General features: G+C 38.3%; 2 protein-coding genes across 6 annotated transcripts in view; one reads left to right on the forward strand and one right to left on the reverse strand.

The window, feature by feature from the left end:
- The window catches only part of Nnp-1 (Ribosomal RNA processing protein 1 homolog Nnp-1), a 28413-nt gene extending 24959 nt beyond the window's left edge, over positions 1-3454 (reverse strand). The window contains exons 1-3 of one of the 3 annotated variants that reach the window (XM_071689572.1): positions 3278-3454; positions 2102-2181; positions 595-738 (exon numbers count right to left, since the gene is read on the reverse strand). In XM_071689572.1, the coding sequence (XP_071545673.1) occupies positions 595-738; positions 2102-2181; positions 3278-3425 (372 nt within the window). In that variant the 5' untranslated portion in view covers positions 3426-3454. The remainder of the gene's footprint in view (positions 1-594; positions 739-2101; positions 2182-3277) is intronic. The other 2 variants (XM_071689574.1, XM_071689573.1) reach the window with 2 other exon arrangements.
- The window catches only part of LOC139763480 (galactosylgalactosylxylosylprotein 3-beta-glucuronosyltransferase S-like), a 99322-nt gene that overhangs the window by 62088 nt on the left and 17905 nt on the right, over positions 1-19329 (forward strand). The window contains exons 1-2 of one of the 3 annotated variants that reach the window (XM_071689575.1): positions 9385-9604; positions 12924-13049. The exons of 1 other annotated variant lie outside the window; for it this stretch is intronic. In XM_071689575.1, the coding sequence (XP_071545676.1) occupies positions 12978-13049 (72 nt within the window). In that variant the 5' untranslated portion in view covers positions 9385-9604; positions 12924-12977. Of the gene's footprint in view, positions 1-9384; positions 9605-12923; positions 13050-19329 lie in introns of those variants that run through there. One more of the 3 variants, XM_071689576.1, reaches the window with a different exon arrangement.

Here is a 19329-nt window from a genome sequence, read left to right on the forward strand (position 1 = left end):
CATATAAGAATCATTTCAAGGTGGCTGGACCAAAATAGAGGAGCTTAACTGACCTAGCAGAATATATCAAAAATCTAATAAAAATCTTCTAAGAATCAGCTCATTAGAGTTTTCAAAATAATCATATATTAACCAAGGTGTTGTCTCTCCAACCAGATCATGGTCCCTACAGTAAGATTCCTTGCAAAAAAAAAAAAAAAAAAATACACATCATGGGAGTTTTGGTGGCAGGGTCTACATCCTGTATTAGTGACCAAAATAGTCACTTCATATAATATTGACCTCCATGCTCTGTATTGTACAAGGTGTCAAGAAAGACTTCCAGAGTTTCACTCAGTAATATTTATTGACTGTGTTAACATACAATCTTTTCTATTTTGAATTTCAGTTGGAAATTATTTGAAATTTAATGAAATCTAGGGTAGTTCAATAGCTGTAAATTTCACAAACCACACAACACAATGTGCTTTCTCCAGCAGCAACACCATGACTGAGTTCACTAACAACGTGCAGATAGCAATCACAAACAGACTTCACACAACTCTGTAAGGTAAGGGTGCAATAACAACTGCGGACTGAAAGAAATATACTCACCATCATAAATTTGTCAATACGAAAGACATCAATTCCACTCCATTCACGACCAAATGTTACAAAAGCTGCTCTTATGAAACAACGACAGTCTTCAACATTGTTGATGAAATGAATCAGTCCACTTATCTCCTCAGCTAAACCCTCCTGTAAAGATAATCAAATATTTGTTCAGTGTTTACAAGCAAATTAAAATTCCTAATCCATAAATGGAAAGCAAAATGCAGGAAAGCAACAAATCCGTTATTTTCTGTACAATCATTCTTCCTCCACTACAGCCTACAACAGCTCTTGATATTACAGCAAATGTCCTTTCCAGTGTTACATATGCTATTTTCAGTAACCTGAAATCCACTAAAACATGCAGAATCTCCCTCCCTCACCCACTTTTTGACAACACATCTTTACACATTCTACCATCCAAGGCTCAACTCGCTCACACACACTCCATCACTACAGTTTAATCTGGCAGACAAGGCAGCTAACTGCCAAGTGCACAGTCTATGGGTACACATGGAAACACTGTTTCTGAGTAAATCTGATTCCCTTCCCAAGCTACATAGGTAAAGTATTAATCTATAACTGCAGATGCACATTCCAGGGCAGGAGGGAGAGTGTTTCTAAACAACAATCACTGGTTTTGAAACAATGCACTCGTTCGGATCAGTCCTCTGTTCCAGTGCTTAAAACTTCATCCTTATGATATGGTATAGAAAAGAAAGTTGAAAACCTAATAGTAAATATAAAAAAAGTTGCGATGTGAAGATCAATCAAAACTTGCATTAGACTTTAACAACGATACAGAAAACCCTAACAACAACAAATAAAAACCTGATGATGAAAATGTTCAATGCAAACATGAAAAAAAAAAATACTAACTTGTAGTGTTATATGGTTACCAACAAGACAAGATGAAACAGAGAGAATTCATAACACTTTACAAGGAACTCAAGAAAATTTGAAGATAAGAGCTACAATGAAAGACAATAAGAACTTCAATGATATAGTCCAGAAAGATGTAAAGAATTTTATGTGATAATGAAAGGCAACAAATTAAAAGGAATTAAAGAAAATGGCTAAACTGGTTCCAAATGATCCCAAAACTGACAATTATACAATGGGCATGATGGTAAAGAATTTCAGTACTGTTAAACAAGCCACATATGCAGTGGACACTGCACTAGCTGTCACAAAACTTAATCTGACTGTAGGCACAAGTGAGGAGATTCTTTCTCTTTCTCCTTCTCAAATACTAGTCCTGCCTTTTGACAAAAATCTTGTGGTAGGAACTTGCCCTCTCCATTTAACCCTCCAAAAGAAATTATACAGGAGCTCAAAACCTTCCATCATTCATGTTCAATTAAAAGGTTTCATACCTAATTTTATTAATAGAGCTTTATATTACTTTCACAAGAACACAGAAATTTATTCAAATCAAGAACTTGAACTAAAATATGGTGAGTAAAGACAATCAAACAGTCAAATCCTGTGAAAACATAAGAATAATTACCTGTACGAGAGGTTTGTCTGCCATGTACATGCAGTAGAACAAGCCCTTCCACAACTTAAGAGCATCATCATCAGAAAATCCTGAAAATACAATGATTTTGGCATACAAATTTTACTTAATAATTACATAAATCAATGTTCTACATAGATCATAGGTCACCTATATTTCAAATGATAACAAAAATTAACTATAGAGCAGATACTATGGGAAGTTAGGTGAGATTTTCATATGTTCAGTTAATGTATTGATATGTTTCACATACTTTTACATTAATCAGCCCCACATTTTTGCTGATCTTCAGAACCCTCACCTCTATCAACTTACACAAAATCACATGGCAAATTAATGAACACATTCACATTCCCAGGGCTACTTTCCATCTCTGTACAAAATATCAGATTATTCATGACACTCTATTTCTTAAACCTTTTCATTTCAACACAAATATGTAGTACCGTTGAGTAGAGTCCTGTTGATGTACAATATATATTACATGATGCAATTTCCTCCCCAGTTTCAAATCTCCTTTTGTAGCTATGACCCATAAGTAGGTACAAAATGTCAACAGTAATAGTAATTCGGCCAAAGAAATTTCAAAGCTATTAGTTACAAGACAATCATGGCAGAAGAGCCCTTCTCATAGCATGCAACCGAAAACTGCTAAAGTGGCATCCACGAATCTCATAACCACAAACATAAATATGCAGTTATGTGAAAAGAAATACGATGCAGTTATAAGGAAGTGGTGATGGAGATGAATATCAAGACAGATACATGATAAAAACTAGCCGCTAATCAGGTTCACAAGCTATTATTATAAAGGAAACAATAATAGGAGTTGGTATCCAATTTTTTTTTCATTTTATTTCATGTCTTCGTATCATGTCAAATCAAATTATAAGTTGAACTTCTTTTTTGGTACTTTTAGTACTTTTCGATGAAAACTTGGGATGGGGGAAACGAAAAACAGACTAAGCTAATGACGGAAAAGGTAAAGGATCTATAGATATGTGGTAATACACATTCTTTGCCCATTGTATATATTGTGTAAGCTGTCATATCTCCTGAGTATAGCAGGAGATTAAGTAGGGATGAAGAACTGGGAAGATGGGGAAATAACTACTACACGGAACTGTTAAGCACCATACACTCGATTCATAGTCAGGTGCATCTTACCTTGTCCTGAGCTTGACCTAACCAACAAGTATTTCTTTAGTTTCTTAAGGGCTCTGTCTCTTATTTTTTTCTGATTGTCGGCAAGGCGTTGGGCAAACAATATTTCCGACATAGTACCCACGTTTGACGCCACTGTGGAGGGAACCATGTTGACTTGGCTGCAGGTCGTACAACTGTAAATTTTGATAATGTGCTAAATCTCCACACGCTATTAGAATTTATATCAAATGCTACTCTGTATATATTTTGAAATTTCAATTATTTCATTTTAATACGGAATGATATTAGAATTTATGTAACAATTTAAGTTATAGTCTTCCTAATATGAAAGATGAAAATGTATTGTTTACATATACATTAATGTCTAAAACTACACTAATTGCACCGAAATCGTACAAATGATGTTGAAATTCATGCACTGTGGTAATTTCACTATTTTGATATTTATAAAACAGACAATTAATCTGTTAGTACACTAAATAAAGGTCTTTGCATAACTCGATAGCTAAAATGATAATGAGAGTATCGCATATTCTACGTATATTAATTAACTACTAGTTCGTTAGGTTATATTGAGTATATAATATAATCCTTTAAATTCACTAATACACATTCTTAACCCGTACCAGTGTGTTCAAGTGAAACACTGACTTCCAAAATTCTAAAAGTGGTTCATACTATTTCACTCTGTAGACCAGTTCAGTAGTATGGCTCCCTTCTCTTTTTGGTAACCCCTTTGTACACAGATTTTCATTGCAAGTGATCCTTAAATCATTCCGTTAGCATCTTCATCTGAAATATACTTAGGCTCTGAATCTATCCACCTCCTCCGCCGTCTGACTCTTTGTACATTCAACTCAATGCTGCGGCATGTTGGGGGGGGGGGGGGGCACTCTTCATAACCCCTCTCCCGATCCCACCTTGAAAAGCAGGGGAGAGCTCAGTGCCCCATTATGTTTCGACTTGTATATAAGTGCAGTATGCTGCATCGTCACCTTCAGCATCAGCTCCACTGAGCCCACAATAGAAGCTGCCACCGTCTGTGCAACTATACTCCTTGATATAATATGGACCAATTTATCATATGCCATACTTTCAATGTGAGGCCATCCCATGCCATGCTTTTCAAATGATTTCTTTGCGTCACATATCATCATGATGTCTTTTAAGATAGTGGTACGATATTTGACCCAATGAACACCTCTGCCTATCCCAGTACGAAAGAGAAAAAGATCTGTAAATCTGCCCCATTGAAGATGAGATTTGTTTGGACTTTATGTAAAGTACTCCATAGTAGCAGAACTCAGACTCATTTATATCCAGTTGGGTCTTACAACCTCGCCTCCACAAAGTGGAATCGAACACCATCTCTTCAGTGACAGGCAAGGATAGGAAAGAGAATGGGCTCTGCCCTGCCGCTTAATGATTATTGTTTTTTATTCATTAACGCGAAAAAAGAAACATTAGGTGATTTTAATGGAACACACAAGTGTGGGTACAACAACGGAGAAAAGTAGACCATGTCCATTTCGACTTGAATTTTGTATGGAGATGCGATCATAGTCCACATTTCAAAATACATGGCGCTCGTGTCATTTAGACCATCGTCGTGAACGGTGTGGCATTTCAGTCTTCATTGCTGATGAAAGGAGTTATAAGCAGCGAAGTGACACAGTCAAAGTTCAGCTAGTATGAATGCTGTTTACTTCATGAATACGAATTTTCTAGACAGTTAAAGCTGCAGTACTCGGTGTATCGCATGTAAGCTGCTTACATCTGGTATATGTTCTGTGGGTGTTGCGTCCCTACTTGACATCATATTGGAAGGCTAAGCACATCGACCCATGATACCCAGCTTATACATACTTACCACACCAGAAATGTATACCATGTATACTTACTACATGGCTAGATAGTGTCCACCTCGCCTGCTTCCGCAGTGGTAAGACTTGGGGATGAGGGAAACACATCTTCTTTGTTTCATGTATTTATTTCAGAATGTTGTCCTTTTACTGGCGTTTCCAAGATCATATGAACATCTACAGTTCCTAAAACATGTGAACTATATAACCCATATTTATATTTATTTATGATTGCCCAGGCCATCTTTCTTGAAAGAGTCCAAGGATCCCTTTTCTAGGAGTTCCTGCAGGCTATAAAGGTTACGCTGCTTCTAGTAGCCAAGGAAATGATAGTATTCCTTTGGTGTGAGAATTTCTTTGACGAAAATGATCATATATGATGGTTGTGAGTATATCGTCCAACAATTAGGATAGTTATGATGGTTATACTGTCCCACGACTGGGTTGGTATTGATGGATATACTGTCCCACTACCAGGCTGGTCGTGATGATGGCTATGCTCTCCCACTACCAGGCTGGTCGTGATGATGGCTATGGTCTCCCACTACCAGGCTGGTCGTGATGGTGGCTATGGTCTCCCACTACCAGGCTGGTCGTGATGATGGCTATGGTCTCCCACTACCAGGCTGGTCGTGATGATGGCTATGGTCTCCCACTACCAGGCTGGTCGTGATGGTGGCTATGGTCTCCCACTACCAGGCTGGTCGTGATGATGGCTATGGTCTCCAACTACCAGGCTGGTCGTGATGATGGCTATGGTCTCCCACTACCAGGCTGGTCGTGATGATGGTGCAGACAGCCATTAACCAGTCTCCAACTGATAACCACAACGTGGGCGAACCTAGTTTCGCAAAGATTTTTTACCTGAGTAAAATGTGGAAGGCTTTTTACATTGTAGTTGTTTATTTACCTGATTTTATAGAGCATGTTGATTTGAATTAGGTTACCAATTTTTCCGTGTCCCATGTTACGTATGGTAGAGACTTAAAAAAGGTAGAGCGAATATGACGCTGCAAGCAGCGAATTTATGCAACACCTGAAATCACATGTACTGTACTAACAGGAGCAAAATACCTTTTGCTGAGAATTTAGAAATCACGTCAGTTCAGGGTATTGCAAAGATTTAAGAAGAACGGGGACACGGCCCTTAGTTTAAAAGATAAGTCGACTCTCTCTCTCTCTCTCTCTCTCTCTCTCTCTCTCTCTCTCTCTCTCTCTCTCTCTCTCTCTCTCTCTCTCTCTCTCTCTCTCTCTCTCTCTCTCTCTCTCTCAGTATTATTGAGCCCAGACCACCTCGCTTAGACTGTGTGTTCTGTGTATGTAGGTAATTCTATAGTTTAGGCCTATCATGATATTGCTCCACCCATTTCAGTTTAGATTCCTCACAAAATTGAAAGGTAGTGATCAAGTAAAGGGTCATTTCGAAGATCGCGGGACGAGAAATTCTTCCAATTGAACGATATGTGCTATAAGCATTAGTTGATCATCATATTGTTTAATTGATGTGAGAGGGTATTTATATACTGGAGCAAGCGTGCATATATATGTCACTGTATATCGATCTCTCGGTCCACCCGTGCCTTCCATCTATAGCCATCATCTGTTTCATATGCTCAAGTTTCTGCTTGTACCTTGTCCCCCTTGTAGATCTACCTTGGCGAGGAGCATGAACGGTAACTTTACGAATATGTGACGTTGTCCAATTTCCGCAGTCTCTGTCTGTGTCCGGTCGGTCGGTGCTTCCTTGGTGCGCACCCGACAGTGACCTGGGTCTCCTGCTGGCCAGGAGCTTCTGCAACTCCTCAGAGCCAAGTGAGTTAACCCCACACTCTTTCCCCGTGGAGGGGCGTACCCTGAGCAGTCGAAGGCCCTCCCTGGTGTCAATAGCAGTAGTATTTCAGGGCCATCGTCTCGACCAAGTATAGCAACCTCCACCTTCTCCATGTTATACACTATTTCATTTACGGCTTATGTACGTAGAGGATCAAGGAAAGATGTAGAATATATATATATATATATATATATATATATATATATATATATATATATATATATATATATATATATATATATATGGGTTTTCCCGGCCTTGGAATAGCAGTAGTAGGGCCATGGGAGTGGCACTCCTCCTCAGAGGCAGTGCCAGTATCTCATAACCACTGCCTAAAGTATCGTTCTATCCTACTTTCGTTTTTACTTTCCTCTGCGAGTTACAGAAAGCTGATAATGAGATTGTTCGGTGTACATGTCTGAGAAATGAACTTTAGAGTATTGTTCACGACCGGATGAAAATATTAGGCCGGAAACAGTCGAAAAAGAGACCCCTGTCATCCTTGGAAATAATTCAGATATTTTACACACAATATCCAGGGAATAGAACATATCACCGATCAAGAAAGGTCAAAATGAACATGAACTCTATACTATAAACGGGGCAAGATGCATGATAAGTTATACTGAACTTCTTTGGTTTTCCTGCTTCTCTCTGTTCCCTTATACATATCGTTCGTACTGCAGTAATCATGGATGGGTGGACTTCCCCCTCCTGTCTTGAATCAATAGTGGTGTTCCTCAGGGCTCTGTCCTGCTGTCTATTCATTCTTCTCACTGTAAATTATTTTGTCTTCCGACCCTATTCATTTATGCTGATGATTACACTTAATGTACTTCAGCATTCTTTCCCTGATATATATATCTTTCTTTCTTTCATACTACTCGCCATCTCCCGCGTTAGCGAGGTTGCGTTAAGAACAGAGGACTGGACTGATATATATATATATATATATATATATATATATATATATATATATATATATTATGTGTGTTCTTTTTTTTCGTACCAGGGTGTATTTCCTGTGCAGAATCTAACAGTACTAAACGGCAATTTCTCCCAATATCTTTATAAGGGATATTGGTTTCTCTTTTCCTAGTAACAAAACTTGAGCATAGCTACTTCCTCCGTTCTATCTACATTACAAAGTCTGCTTTCCAAAAGTTGAAGATTTGTATAGATGCCGTAATTATTTTTCTTGTGAGCTGCTATTTCCTATCTAAAGGGCTTATACTCATCTTAGTGCTCACCGCACATCTGGAGTGGCCATTTCCCCATCTCTCAGACAACCAGAACCATATTGGAATCGAAAGCCTTCCATCTTGATAATTCGATTAACGTTACTTCTTATGAACCATCCCTTTCCGTGCGGCACAATACCGCTTTCTTTATCTGTTCTACAAGGATATTTATGGCCACGGTTCACGTGAACTGTCTCTTTTTATGTTTTCTCGCCTCGAAGGCAAGCTCGTGTGGCTGCTGCTTCCCACAGTTCTGTTGGGATCGACTACTTGAGGATTGGCCGTTGTGATACTACGGTTACTACCTTCTCTAGTGCAACTAAGCTGTGGAATTCTCTTCCTCCTTTCACTTTTTCCTCCTCTTCCTCCTTTCACTTTTTCCTCCTCTTCCTCTAACCTTCCTGCCTTTGAAAATGAAGTCAGCAAACGCTTACGGAGCTCGGATCAATTCCTACTCCCTTTTTGCTCTCATATTTCCCCCCCCCCCCCCTCCCCCTCGAAATGGTCCTTCATTAGGGCATGTTTAACCCGTGTCACGGCAGTCACTGAAGTGAAAGAAAAACTTTACTAAATGAAAGCATCAGGATAATTAGATTTGCAAGAACCCCATTGCCATAACCAAAAGATCCTTGACAATGATATGTGAGAGTTCAGAGAAAAGGCTGGAGATGCCTTTTTTTTTTATTGTGAAATTACGTAAAATAAAACCTGCATTGAATAACAGCACAATATATCTTAAAGGCCAGGTCAATGGTTATGAGCGAACTCAGATGAACCCAAGATTGATACCATGAAATGTGCTTGGTGGCGAAGATGAACCAAAATTGTTTAAAACAGGATTTTAGAGGCTATGTGTACTTCTTGCATCCCATAAAGATTGAAGATGGACTTGATGCTGTTAGTCAAATATAATCTCTGTAATGATTCCCACTGAGGTAGCCTTTCAATTTGCCTCAGTAAATACTCTCTCTCTCTCTCTCTCTCTCTCTCTCTCTCTCTCTCTCTCTCTCTCTCTCTCTCTCTCTCTCTCTCTCTCTCTCTCTCTCTCTCTCTCTCTCTCTGCGTATATATATATATATATATATATATATATATATATATATATATATATATATATATATATATCAATATTTTTTAATTTTGACATCCCTTAAAATAAGGTGTGTTGCTGTACGTACCCCTTGGAACCCAAGTGTGCCAATCATAAGTAAACATTTGAGCTCCTCTTGTGTTCATTCATATGAAACATTCATCACTTGTGCTTCACCATTTTAAGGTCATAAGTGCTGACCATGAGAAGAGCGTACAAGATTCATGTACGAGGTTAGGTGTTCCTGAACTCACCTGAACAAGAGGAATATACTCGGCCCGTAATATGGTCCGGGGGATGGTGGTAAGGGTCGGCTTGCAGTATAACTAGCTAGTCGTAAGTGTACTAATGTTAAATCTGATTAGGACCTGCCCTTTTTAACATCCCCAGCACACCCAACCATCCTCGTTCGCTATTGATAAGAAAAGTGTTGATGTTGACACCTTAGGAATGTCAGGTATTTTTTTTATTTTAGTATTTGACGTGTGGTTTGCCCTAACCCCAATGCCGATTGGACATAGTGATATTGTGGATGCTGCAAAGACATGGCTGCTTCCCACACAGCTAGGCCCACTGTGTTAGTGTGATGAACAACGTGCTGATTTACTCGAGATTTGGGCATGTCATTGCCCCTATGGCTCTATGAATGCTGTTAGTCAAGGGAAGTTTTGTGCTAAAAGTGTGATTTTGTACCATGACTTGTTGAGTCATCCATTGGCTGAGCTGTGAATTTTTATAGAATATCTCATGGATTTGTTATATTTTCAGTGGTTAATGGCCAAAGACCAGGAGAGCTTAATGGAATGATTTTTGGTTACTTTATTGCTGTGGCTTTATTGATTGTGGAATTGATAGAATATTTTTAGAATGTATTTGGAAAGTAGAATAAGACTAGATGGCATTATCGAAGTAGTTTACCGATAAAAAAGTACCTTAATTTTATGAACTTGTTAACTGTAGAATCTGTGGTATCCCTGAATTCTAAAAACTAAAGATTATCACCAAATACCGCTGATATTAAAGCAGATTAAGTATCGCAGTAAAGTGAAATACAGTATTACTGTAGGAAACACAACCAACAAATAAAACTTATGTTTAAATCAACAGTATATTAGTTTTTGTATGTAATTTTTTAAATTTTTTTCACACCCTCTAATCTGATGATGGTAAAGGTTATTGTAGTTTTGACTTCTTAATGCTTATTTCTGATTTATCACCGACATAAGTGGTATAGATGTTGAGTGCATTTAAACCTGTCTTGAAGGCAGGGAGAAGAGATGGAGTAACCAGTTAAAATATCATTTGTGTTTAGACGTCACCAATGATTATAATCACTAATTAAAGCATTTTAATGTTTTGTCACAGTATTATGCTGCATAACACAATCTGTAAATACAATCTGCCACTGATAATTGTCACATAAACACGATATATATATATATATATATATATATATATATATATATATATATATATATATATATATATATATATATATATATTTTGCTTTCCGAGATAATGTTATCGACTTCCACACATTCTTCAAGGCTCCCAGAATTTTCGCCCCCTCCCCCACCCTATGATCCACTTCCGCTTCCATGGTTCCATCCGCCGCCAGATCCACTCCCAGATATCTAAAACACTTCACTTCCTCCAGTTTTTCTCCATTCAAACTCACCTCCCAATTGACTTGACCCTCAACCCTACTGTACCTAATAACCTTGCTCTTATTCACATTTACTCATAACTTTCTTCTTTCACACACTTTACCAAACTCAGTCACCAGCTTCTGCAGTTTCTCACAGGAATCAGCCACCAGCGCTGTATCATCAGCGAACAACAACTGACTCACTTCCCAAGCTCTCTCATCCCCAACAGACTTCATACTTGCCCCTCTTTCCAAAACTCTTGCATTCACCTCCCTAACAACCCCATCCATAAACAAATTAAACAACCATGGAGACATCACACACCCCTGCCGCAAACCTACATTCACTGAGAACCAATCACTTTCCTCTCTTCCTACACGTACACATGCCTTACATCCTCGATGTAGTATATTTGAAGGAATAGTGGTTCCAACAATGTTGTATGGTTGCGAGGCGTGAGCTATGGATAGAGTTGTGCGCAGGAGGATGGATGTGCTGGAAATGAGATGTTTAAGGACAATGTGTGGTGTGAGGTGGTTTGATCGAGTAAGTAACGTAAGGGTAAGAGAGATGTGTGGAAATAAAAAGAGCGTGGTTGAGAGAGCAGAAGAGGGTGTTTTGAAATGGTTCGGGCACATGGAGAGAATGAGTGAGGAAAGATTGACCAAGAGAATATATGTGTCGGAGGTGGAGGGAACGAGGAGAAGAGGGAGACCAAATTGGAGGTGGAAAGATGGAGTGAAAAAGATTTTGTGTGATCGGGGCCTGCGCATGCAGGAGGGTGAAAGGAGTGCAAGGAATAGAGTGAATTGGAGCGATGTGGTATACCGGGGTTGACGTGCTGTCAGTGGTTTGAATCAAGGCATGTGAAGCGTCTGGGGTAAACCATGGAAAGCTGTGTAGGTATGTATATTTGCATGTGTGGACGTATGTATATACATGTGTATGGGGGTGGGTTGGGCCATTTCTTTCGTCTGTTTCCTTGCGCTACCTCGCAAACGCGGGAGACCGGCAAAAAAAAAAATATATATATATATATATATATATATATATATATATATATATATATATATATATATATATATATATCTTCTTCTTCTTTCATACTATTCGCCATTTCCCGCATTAGCGAGGTAGCGTTAAGAACAGAGAACTGGGCCTTTGAGGGAATATCCTCACCTGGCCCCCTTCTCTGCTCCTTCTTTTGGGAAAAAAAAAAAAAAAAAAAAAAAAAAAAATTCTTTATCATTCCTTTGGTGAATTCTTTTTTTATCCCTAGAAACAGTGTAGAGTATCCATGATTTTTTTTTTATTTTGCCTTGTTGCTATATCATTACTGTATTGAACATTGATTCAGTAAAGTATAGTATTTGTGTATGTTTAATGTCTTAGCATTTAAAAGGAGAGTTTCATGACTGTATTTTGACAGTAAGAGAGGATATATCTGCCTTCCCATATGTGCATCTTTATTTCTTTTGGGATTTGAATATGTCTTTTGATTACTTTTCCGGTGCAGAAAATAAGTTTTGTTTATAGAGATTTTTTTTTTTTTTTTTTGCTGTAAGCAAAAAGGACATGTACATAACTGCCACTCAATCATCATGGTGTGTTGTGTGCATGGGCCTAGTATTTCTTTATTAATTTATTTCATGATTTCATTCATTGCCACTGATTTAGCTGTTCAGATCAATGAACGATGACTGAATGATTGTTTACTTGGCTGTGTTTTCAGAGTCTGTGATAGCTTACTCATATTATGAAGACTTTTATTGAAAATAGCTGAGAGAGTATGTTGTTGGAGCATATATATGCTATTGTCTTATTCTTTGCATTGGACAGGACTCTCTGATACCTCATTGTATGAACACAAATACTGGTTTCTTCACAAAAACCTGATTTTCTTTGTTGGTAAGAATTAGATTATCTTAAAGAACTAAAAGTAAATTATGTCTCACCTATTTGCTGTTTCATAGTGGTGACATTGGCAAGAGGAAAATATATGGAAGGAAACCTTCCATGAAAGTGGGATGAACCGAAGGCAGAGAGTTGTCATGGCTGTTGTCATCCTGGGCTCCTTTATATACATCCTTCTCACACAGGTAACATATCTTATATAATTTATGTTGATATATATATATATATATATATTTATTATTTATTTATTTTGCTCTGTCGCTGTCTCCCGCGTTTGCGAGGTAGCGCAAGGAAACAGACGAAAGAAATGGCCCAACCCACCCCCATACACATGTATATACATACACGTCCACACACGCAAATATACATACCTATACATCTCAATGTATATATATATATATATATATATATATATATATATATATATATATATATATATATATATATATATACACACAGACACATACATATACACCCATGCGCCCAGTTCACACTGTCTGCCCCTATTCATTCCCATCGCCACCTCGCCACACATGGAATACCATCCCCCTCCCCCCTCATGTGTGCGAGGTAGCGCTAGGAAAAGACAACAAAGGCCACATTCGTTCACGCTCATATATATATATATATATTATTATTATTATTATTATTATTATTATTATTATTATTATTATACCTTGTTGTTGTCTCCCACATTAGCGAAGTAGCGCAGGGAAACATACAAAAGAATGGCCCAACCCTCTCACATACACATGTATATACATACACGTCCACATATGCCTACATATATACCTATACATCTTAACGCATACATATATATACACACACACACACATATATACACATGTACATAATTCATACTGTCTGCCCTTATTCATTCCCGTTGCCACCCCGCCACACATGAAATAACAACCCTTTCCCCCAGCATGTGCGTGACGTGGCGGTAGGAAAAGACAACAAAGGCCACATTCGTTCACACTCATTCTCTAGCTGTCATGTATAATGCACCGAAACCACAGCTCCCTTTCCACATCCAGGCCCTACAAAACTTTCCATAGTTTACCCCAGATGCTTCACATGCCTTGGTTCAATCCATTAACAGTATGTTGACCCCAGTATACCACATCGTTCCAGTTTACTCTATTTCTTGCATGCCTTTCACCCTCTTGCCTGTTCAGGCCCCGATCACTCAAAATCTTTTCCACTCCATCTTTCCACCTCCAATTTGGTCTCCCACATCTCCTTGTTCCCTCCACCTCTGACATATATATCCTCTTTGTCAATCTCTCCTCACCCATTCTCTCCATGTGACCAAACCATTTCAAAACACCCTCTTCTGCTCTCTCAACCACGCTCTTTTTATTACCACACATCTCTCTTACCCTTTCATTACTTACTCGATCAAACCACCTCACACCACATATTGTTCTCAAGCATCTCATTTCCAGCACATCCACCCTCCTCCACACAACTCTATCTATAGCCCATGCCTCACAACCATACAACATGTGTGGCACGGTGGCGACAGGAATGAATAAAGGCAGCAAGTATGAATTATGTACATGTGAATATATGTATATATCTGTGTGTGTATATATATGGATATGTTGAGATGTATAGGTATGTATATGTGTGTGTGTGGATGTTTATGTATATACATATGTATGTGGGTGAGTTGGGCCATTCTTTCATCTGTTTCCTTCCGCTACCTCACTATGTGGGAGACAGCGACAAAGTATAATAAACATAAATAATATAAGTAGATATTATGTATGATAGATATGATAAAATATATGGAAATGAAATGTTTGATTACAATATGTAGTGTGAGGTAGTTTGATTGAGTAAGTAATGAAAGGATAAGAGAGATGTGTGGAAATAAAAAGAGTGTGGTTGAGAGAGCAGAAGGTGTATTGAAATGGTATGGACCTATGGAGAGAATGAGTGAGGAAAGATTGACACAGAGGATATATGTGTCAGAGGTGGAGGGTACAAGGAGAAGCAGGAGACCAAATTGGAGCTGGAAGGATAGGGTGGAAAAGATTTTGAGAGATCGGGACCTGAACATACAGGAGGCTGAGAGGCGTCAAGGAATAGAGTGAATTGGAATGATGTCGTATGCCTGGTTCGACATGCTGTTAATGAACTGTACCAGAGCATGTGAAGTGTCTAGGGTAAGCCATGGAAAGGTCTGTCGGGCCTGGATGTGGATAGGGAGCTGTGGTTTCGGTGCATTACACATGACAGCTAGAGACTGATTGTGAACGAATGTAGCCTTTTTTGTCTGTTTTAATGATACTATTTCACTGAAGCAGGGGGTAGCGATGCTGTTTCCTGTGGGGTAAGGTAGTGACAAGAATGGATGAAGGCAATCATGTATGAATATGTACATGTGTATGTATGTATATGTTTATATGTATATTTATGTATATGTGTGTATGTTGGCATTTACGTATATATACGTGTATGTGAGTGGATGGGCCATTCTTCATCTGTTTTCTGGTGCTACTCAGAAAAATTGTTTTACTGGTAACCACAAGGTATTTGTGCTTATATCTGAATAAAGTTGTACCTGAATTGAATTGAGTTAAAGAGTTGAGGAAATAGGTTAGGGAATAACAACCAATTTTTAATCCCTTTGAAAGAAAGAAAAGGAAAATACAAAGAAATTTCAAAGTATTTAACTGACAAATTTCACAGATGTAGGGTGTATACTGTTGATGTTAGACAGGTAGCATCAACTTTATCCTGTATGAGGAACCTCTTATAGGAGGGAATTATTCATAGAAGGATGTGGAGCTGTTCCAGCACATTTATCAACTATTACATGAGTTTTAGATCCATTTGGATAATCCCCTTCATGTCAGTTAGGGTTCCACTTCTTTAAGTTTCCCCACTACTAAAGCGTTGCAGGACATTATGTTGTCACCCCTAAATCTGTCTGTTTGTCTGTAGACCCATTCTTGTTCGCAGGGTAGCTCAAGAACATTACATGATAGAAACCTTATTACTTATCTCCTATAATGACAAATGGGATAGAATTTGGGGCAAGTAGTTGTATCTGTTAGTGTATTGATAGGGGTAAATGTTTTTATCCTTAAGTCTGTAACATATATGCATTAGGCAGAGACATGGTAGGACATCAGGCCATTAGAACCTTTCTACATGAATTTTTACTCTAATTTTGAAGATGTAATACTTTGCTAAACCAGCAATACAAAACTTACAAAAAAAATTCTGTCTATCTGTCAGCCATCATTAAGTCTATTCCTAAAATTCATTGACTGTGTTATAGTGGAACATGGAATTCCTTGTTTACACAGGCTCATCTTACTCTTACTTTGCACACCAAATTTACTATTCAAGTGAGACCATGTCTCCATTCACACCACCTATGTACTAAAAAATGTTTCCTTATGAATCTCATTCCAAGTCATCCACCTTTTATCTTCATCTGAAGTATCCCTAGCTCAAATAAGCTCTCTCATTGCATCTATCCAACTCTTTCACAGTCTGCCTCTCCTCCTTGAACCTGCCACTCTACTATTATATATCTCCTTGACCAACCTATCATTTACTTTATGTTCTGTTTTACTTTAACATCTTTAATGGTTTTCATCCATGCCTCTTCCTAATGATTTCCATTCTGTTGTGGATGGAATCTCTTTTTTCTTAAGAATAAAGTTTTGAAATCTGGATCTTGCTGCACATATTCTCCTCACATCCTTGTTATACATTCAATCTATCCTCAAGATTCCAAAGCCATTCTGTGCAAGTTATCCATTTGTCCTGCTTTTGACTTACCCATAAAAAGAAAGAAGGGGGTTACGTACTAGCAAAATACGGGATAGGTTATTTAGTACAGATCTTAAGAAAGGGGTGACATTGATTTGCTCATGAGATGTGGTTATGTGTTACAAACAGCTTGGTTTAGAGGCTAATGGAGAGTAATAAGAAATCTGGTAAAAGTATTTTAGGCTGGTAATAGCTGCTCAACAGAGACAGCATCATTTCAATAGGATGGGCATCAGAGCCAAGTTTAAACTGATAAGACTGATTAATCAAAGTCATGCATACTTTTGCTTTTTAAGTGCTATTAAGAAAAGGTGCTAAGGATGTTTTTAGAAATTATAGGGGAATAAGTCTGTTATGTATACCAGAAAAAGTATATGCAAGAGTGATGAAAATAACTTAATGCAGAATAATTGAGGAGCAAGAGGGTTTTTAGGAAAGTTGGGGATGTGTGGATCCGATATTTGCAGTGAGAACAACTGGAAAAGTATTTAGTGAAAGGTGAGAAGCTGTATGTAGCTTTTATGGATCTGGAGAAAGCATATGACAGATTGAGCAGAATGCTTGACAGGATGTGTTAAGGATATATGGGGTGGAGGACATCTGTTGAATGGTGTGAAAATGTATATAGGAGCAAATAGCAAATCCATGTGTAAAAGTGGATGATGTTGGGCATAAGTTTTGGGATATATCTGGGTGTCAAGCAAGTCCATATGATATCATAGCTTTTGTTTTATAAAAGCAAAACTCCAGAAAAGGAGTGTAGAGATGGAGTGTGGTGATGAGGTATGGTGGCTAGTAACAAGCCTGTGTGGGGGTAATACTTTGTTGTTGGCTTAGAGTGAAAAGGAGCTACAGAAGATTGCAAGTATATTTTATGATGTATGTAAGCTTGGGTGATTGAAGGTTGCCATGGCTACTCCATTCATGGGAGTTCCTGGAGGGAACATGCATCAGAGATATAGATAGATAGCTGATATTAGAACTGGTTCATCAAAATATTTACCCAAACTGATTTTCATGTCTTTCAGATCACAAAGCAGCAATTTTCTGTCTTATTTTTAAATGTATACTACTCTGCCTGGCCAACATCGCAAGAACTTTTAATGGATAAAAGGGAATTCTTGGTACCTGTGATTAAGATACTACTGTTGTGCTTTTGGTTGAAGATTATTTTCTCAAAGCCGAAACATTTAACCAAAATGAGTTGTGTTTGTTTTGCTTGAACACTGTTTAAAGTCACATGAATGTTCACGTCTCTTTGATAGGTTTGGGAAATACATACCTTGACAGAATATGATTATTTATGAGTCTTATGACTTTGACTAGCTTCCCACCTATTTATCAGACAAGATGGTCTGATGCTGGCACTATCAGTTAGAGATAAGATTACATTCGATTAAAAGATTACACAGCTCTCCATAGAATCCATAGAATAATCAAACCCTATGTTTCTTTAACATATAATGGATTTAATGGTTGTTATTTCTTGAACTGTATGAAACTAATTTTTTTATCAGATTTTATTTTCAGACATATTAACACGTAACCAGTGTACAGATTACTGTCTTGGAAGTACTTTGTATTTCATGATGTTTTACCTGAAATTTGCCTTCATATGAATCGAGACTAGCTCAGTCACATATTTGTTGTCAGGGAGATATCATTAACAGATTGCTGTCTTAGAAATACTTTGTATTTAGTGATGCTTTACATGAAACTTGCCTTCATATGAATCAAGACTAGCTCAGTCACATTCTCTCTCTCTCTCTCTCTCTCTCTCTCTCTCTCTCTCTCTCTCTCTCTCTATCTCTATCTATCTATCTCTCTGTATCTCTCTCTCTCTCTCTCTTTTGTACTTTGACGCTGTCTCCCATGTTAGCGAGGTAGCACAAGGAAACAGACGAAAGAATGGCCCAACCCACCCACATACCCATGTATATACATACACGTCCACACACGCACATATACATACCTATACATTTCAACTTATTATTTATATTTTATTATACTTTGTCGCTGTCTCCCGCGTTTGCGAGGTAGCGCAAGGAAACAGACGAAAGAAATGGCCCAACCCCCCCCCCCCCATGCACATGTATATACATACGTCCACACACGCAAATATACACACCTACACAGCTTTCCATGGTTTACCCCAGACGCTTCACATGCCTTGATTCAATCCACTGACAGCACGTCAACCCCGGTATACCACATCGCTCCAATTCACTCTATTCCTTGCCCTCCTTTCACCCTCCTGCATGTTCAGGCCCCGATCACACAAAATCTTTTTCACTCCATCTTTCCACCTCCAATTTGGTCTCCCTCTTCTCCTCGTTCCCTCCACCTCCGACACATATATCCTCTTGGTCAATCTTTCCTCACTCATTCTCTCCATGTGCCCAAACCACTTCAAAACACCCTCTTCTGCTCTCTCAACCACGCTCTTTTTATTTCCACACATCTCTCTTACCCTTACGTTACTCACTCGATCAAACCACCTCACACCACACATTGTCCTCAAACATCTCATTTCCAGCACATTCATCCTCCTGCGCACTACTCTATCCATAGCCCACGCCTCGCAACCATACAACATTGTTGGAACCACTATTCCTTCAAACATACCCATTTTTGCTTTCTGAGAAAATGTTCTTGCCTTCCACACATTTT

The sequence above is a fragment of the Panulirus ornatus genome, chromosome 47 (genome assembly GCF_036320965.1).
Source record: "Panulirus ornatus isolate Po-2019 chromosome 47, ASM3632096v1, whole genome shotgun sequence".
In the NCBI taxonomy this organism is placed as follows: Eukaryota; Metazoa; Arthropoda; class Malacostraca; order Decapoda; family Palinuridae; genus Panulirus; species Panulirus ornatus.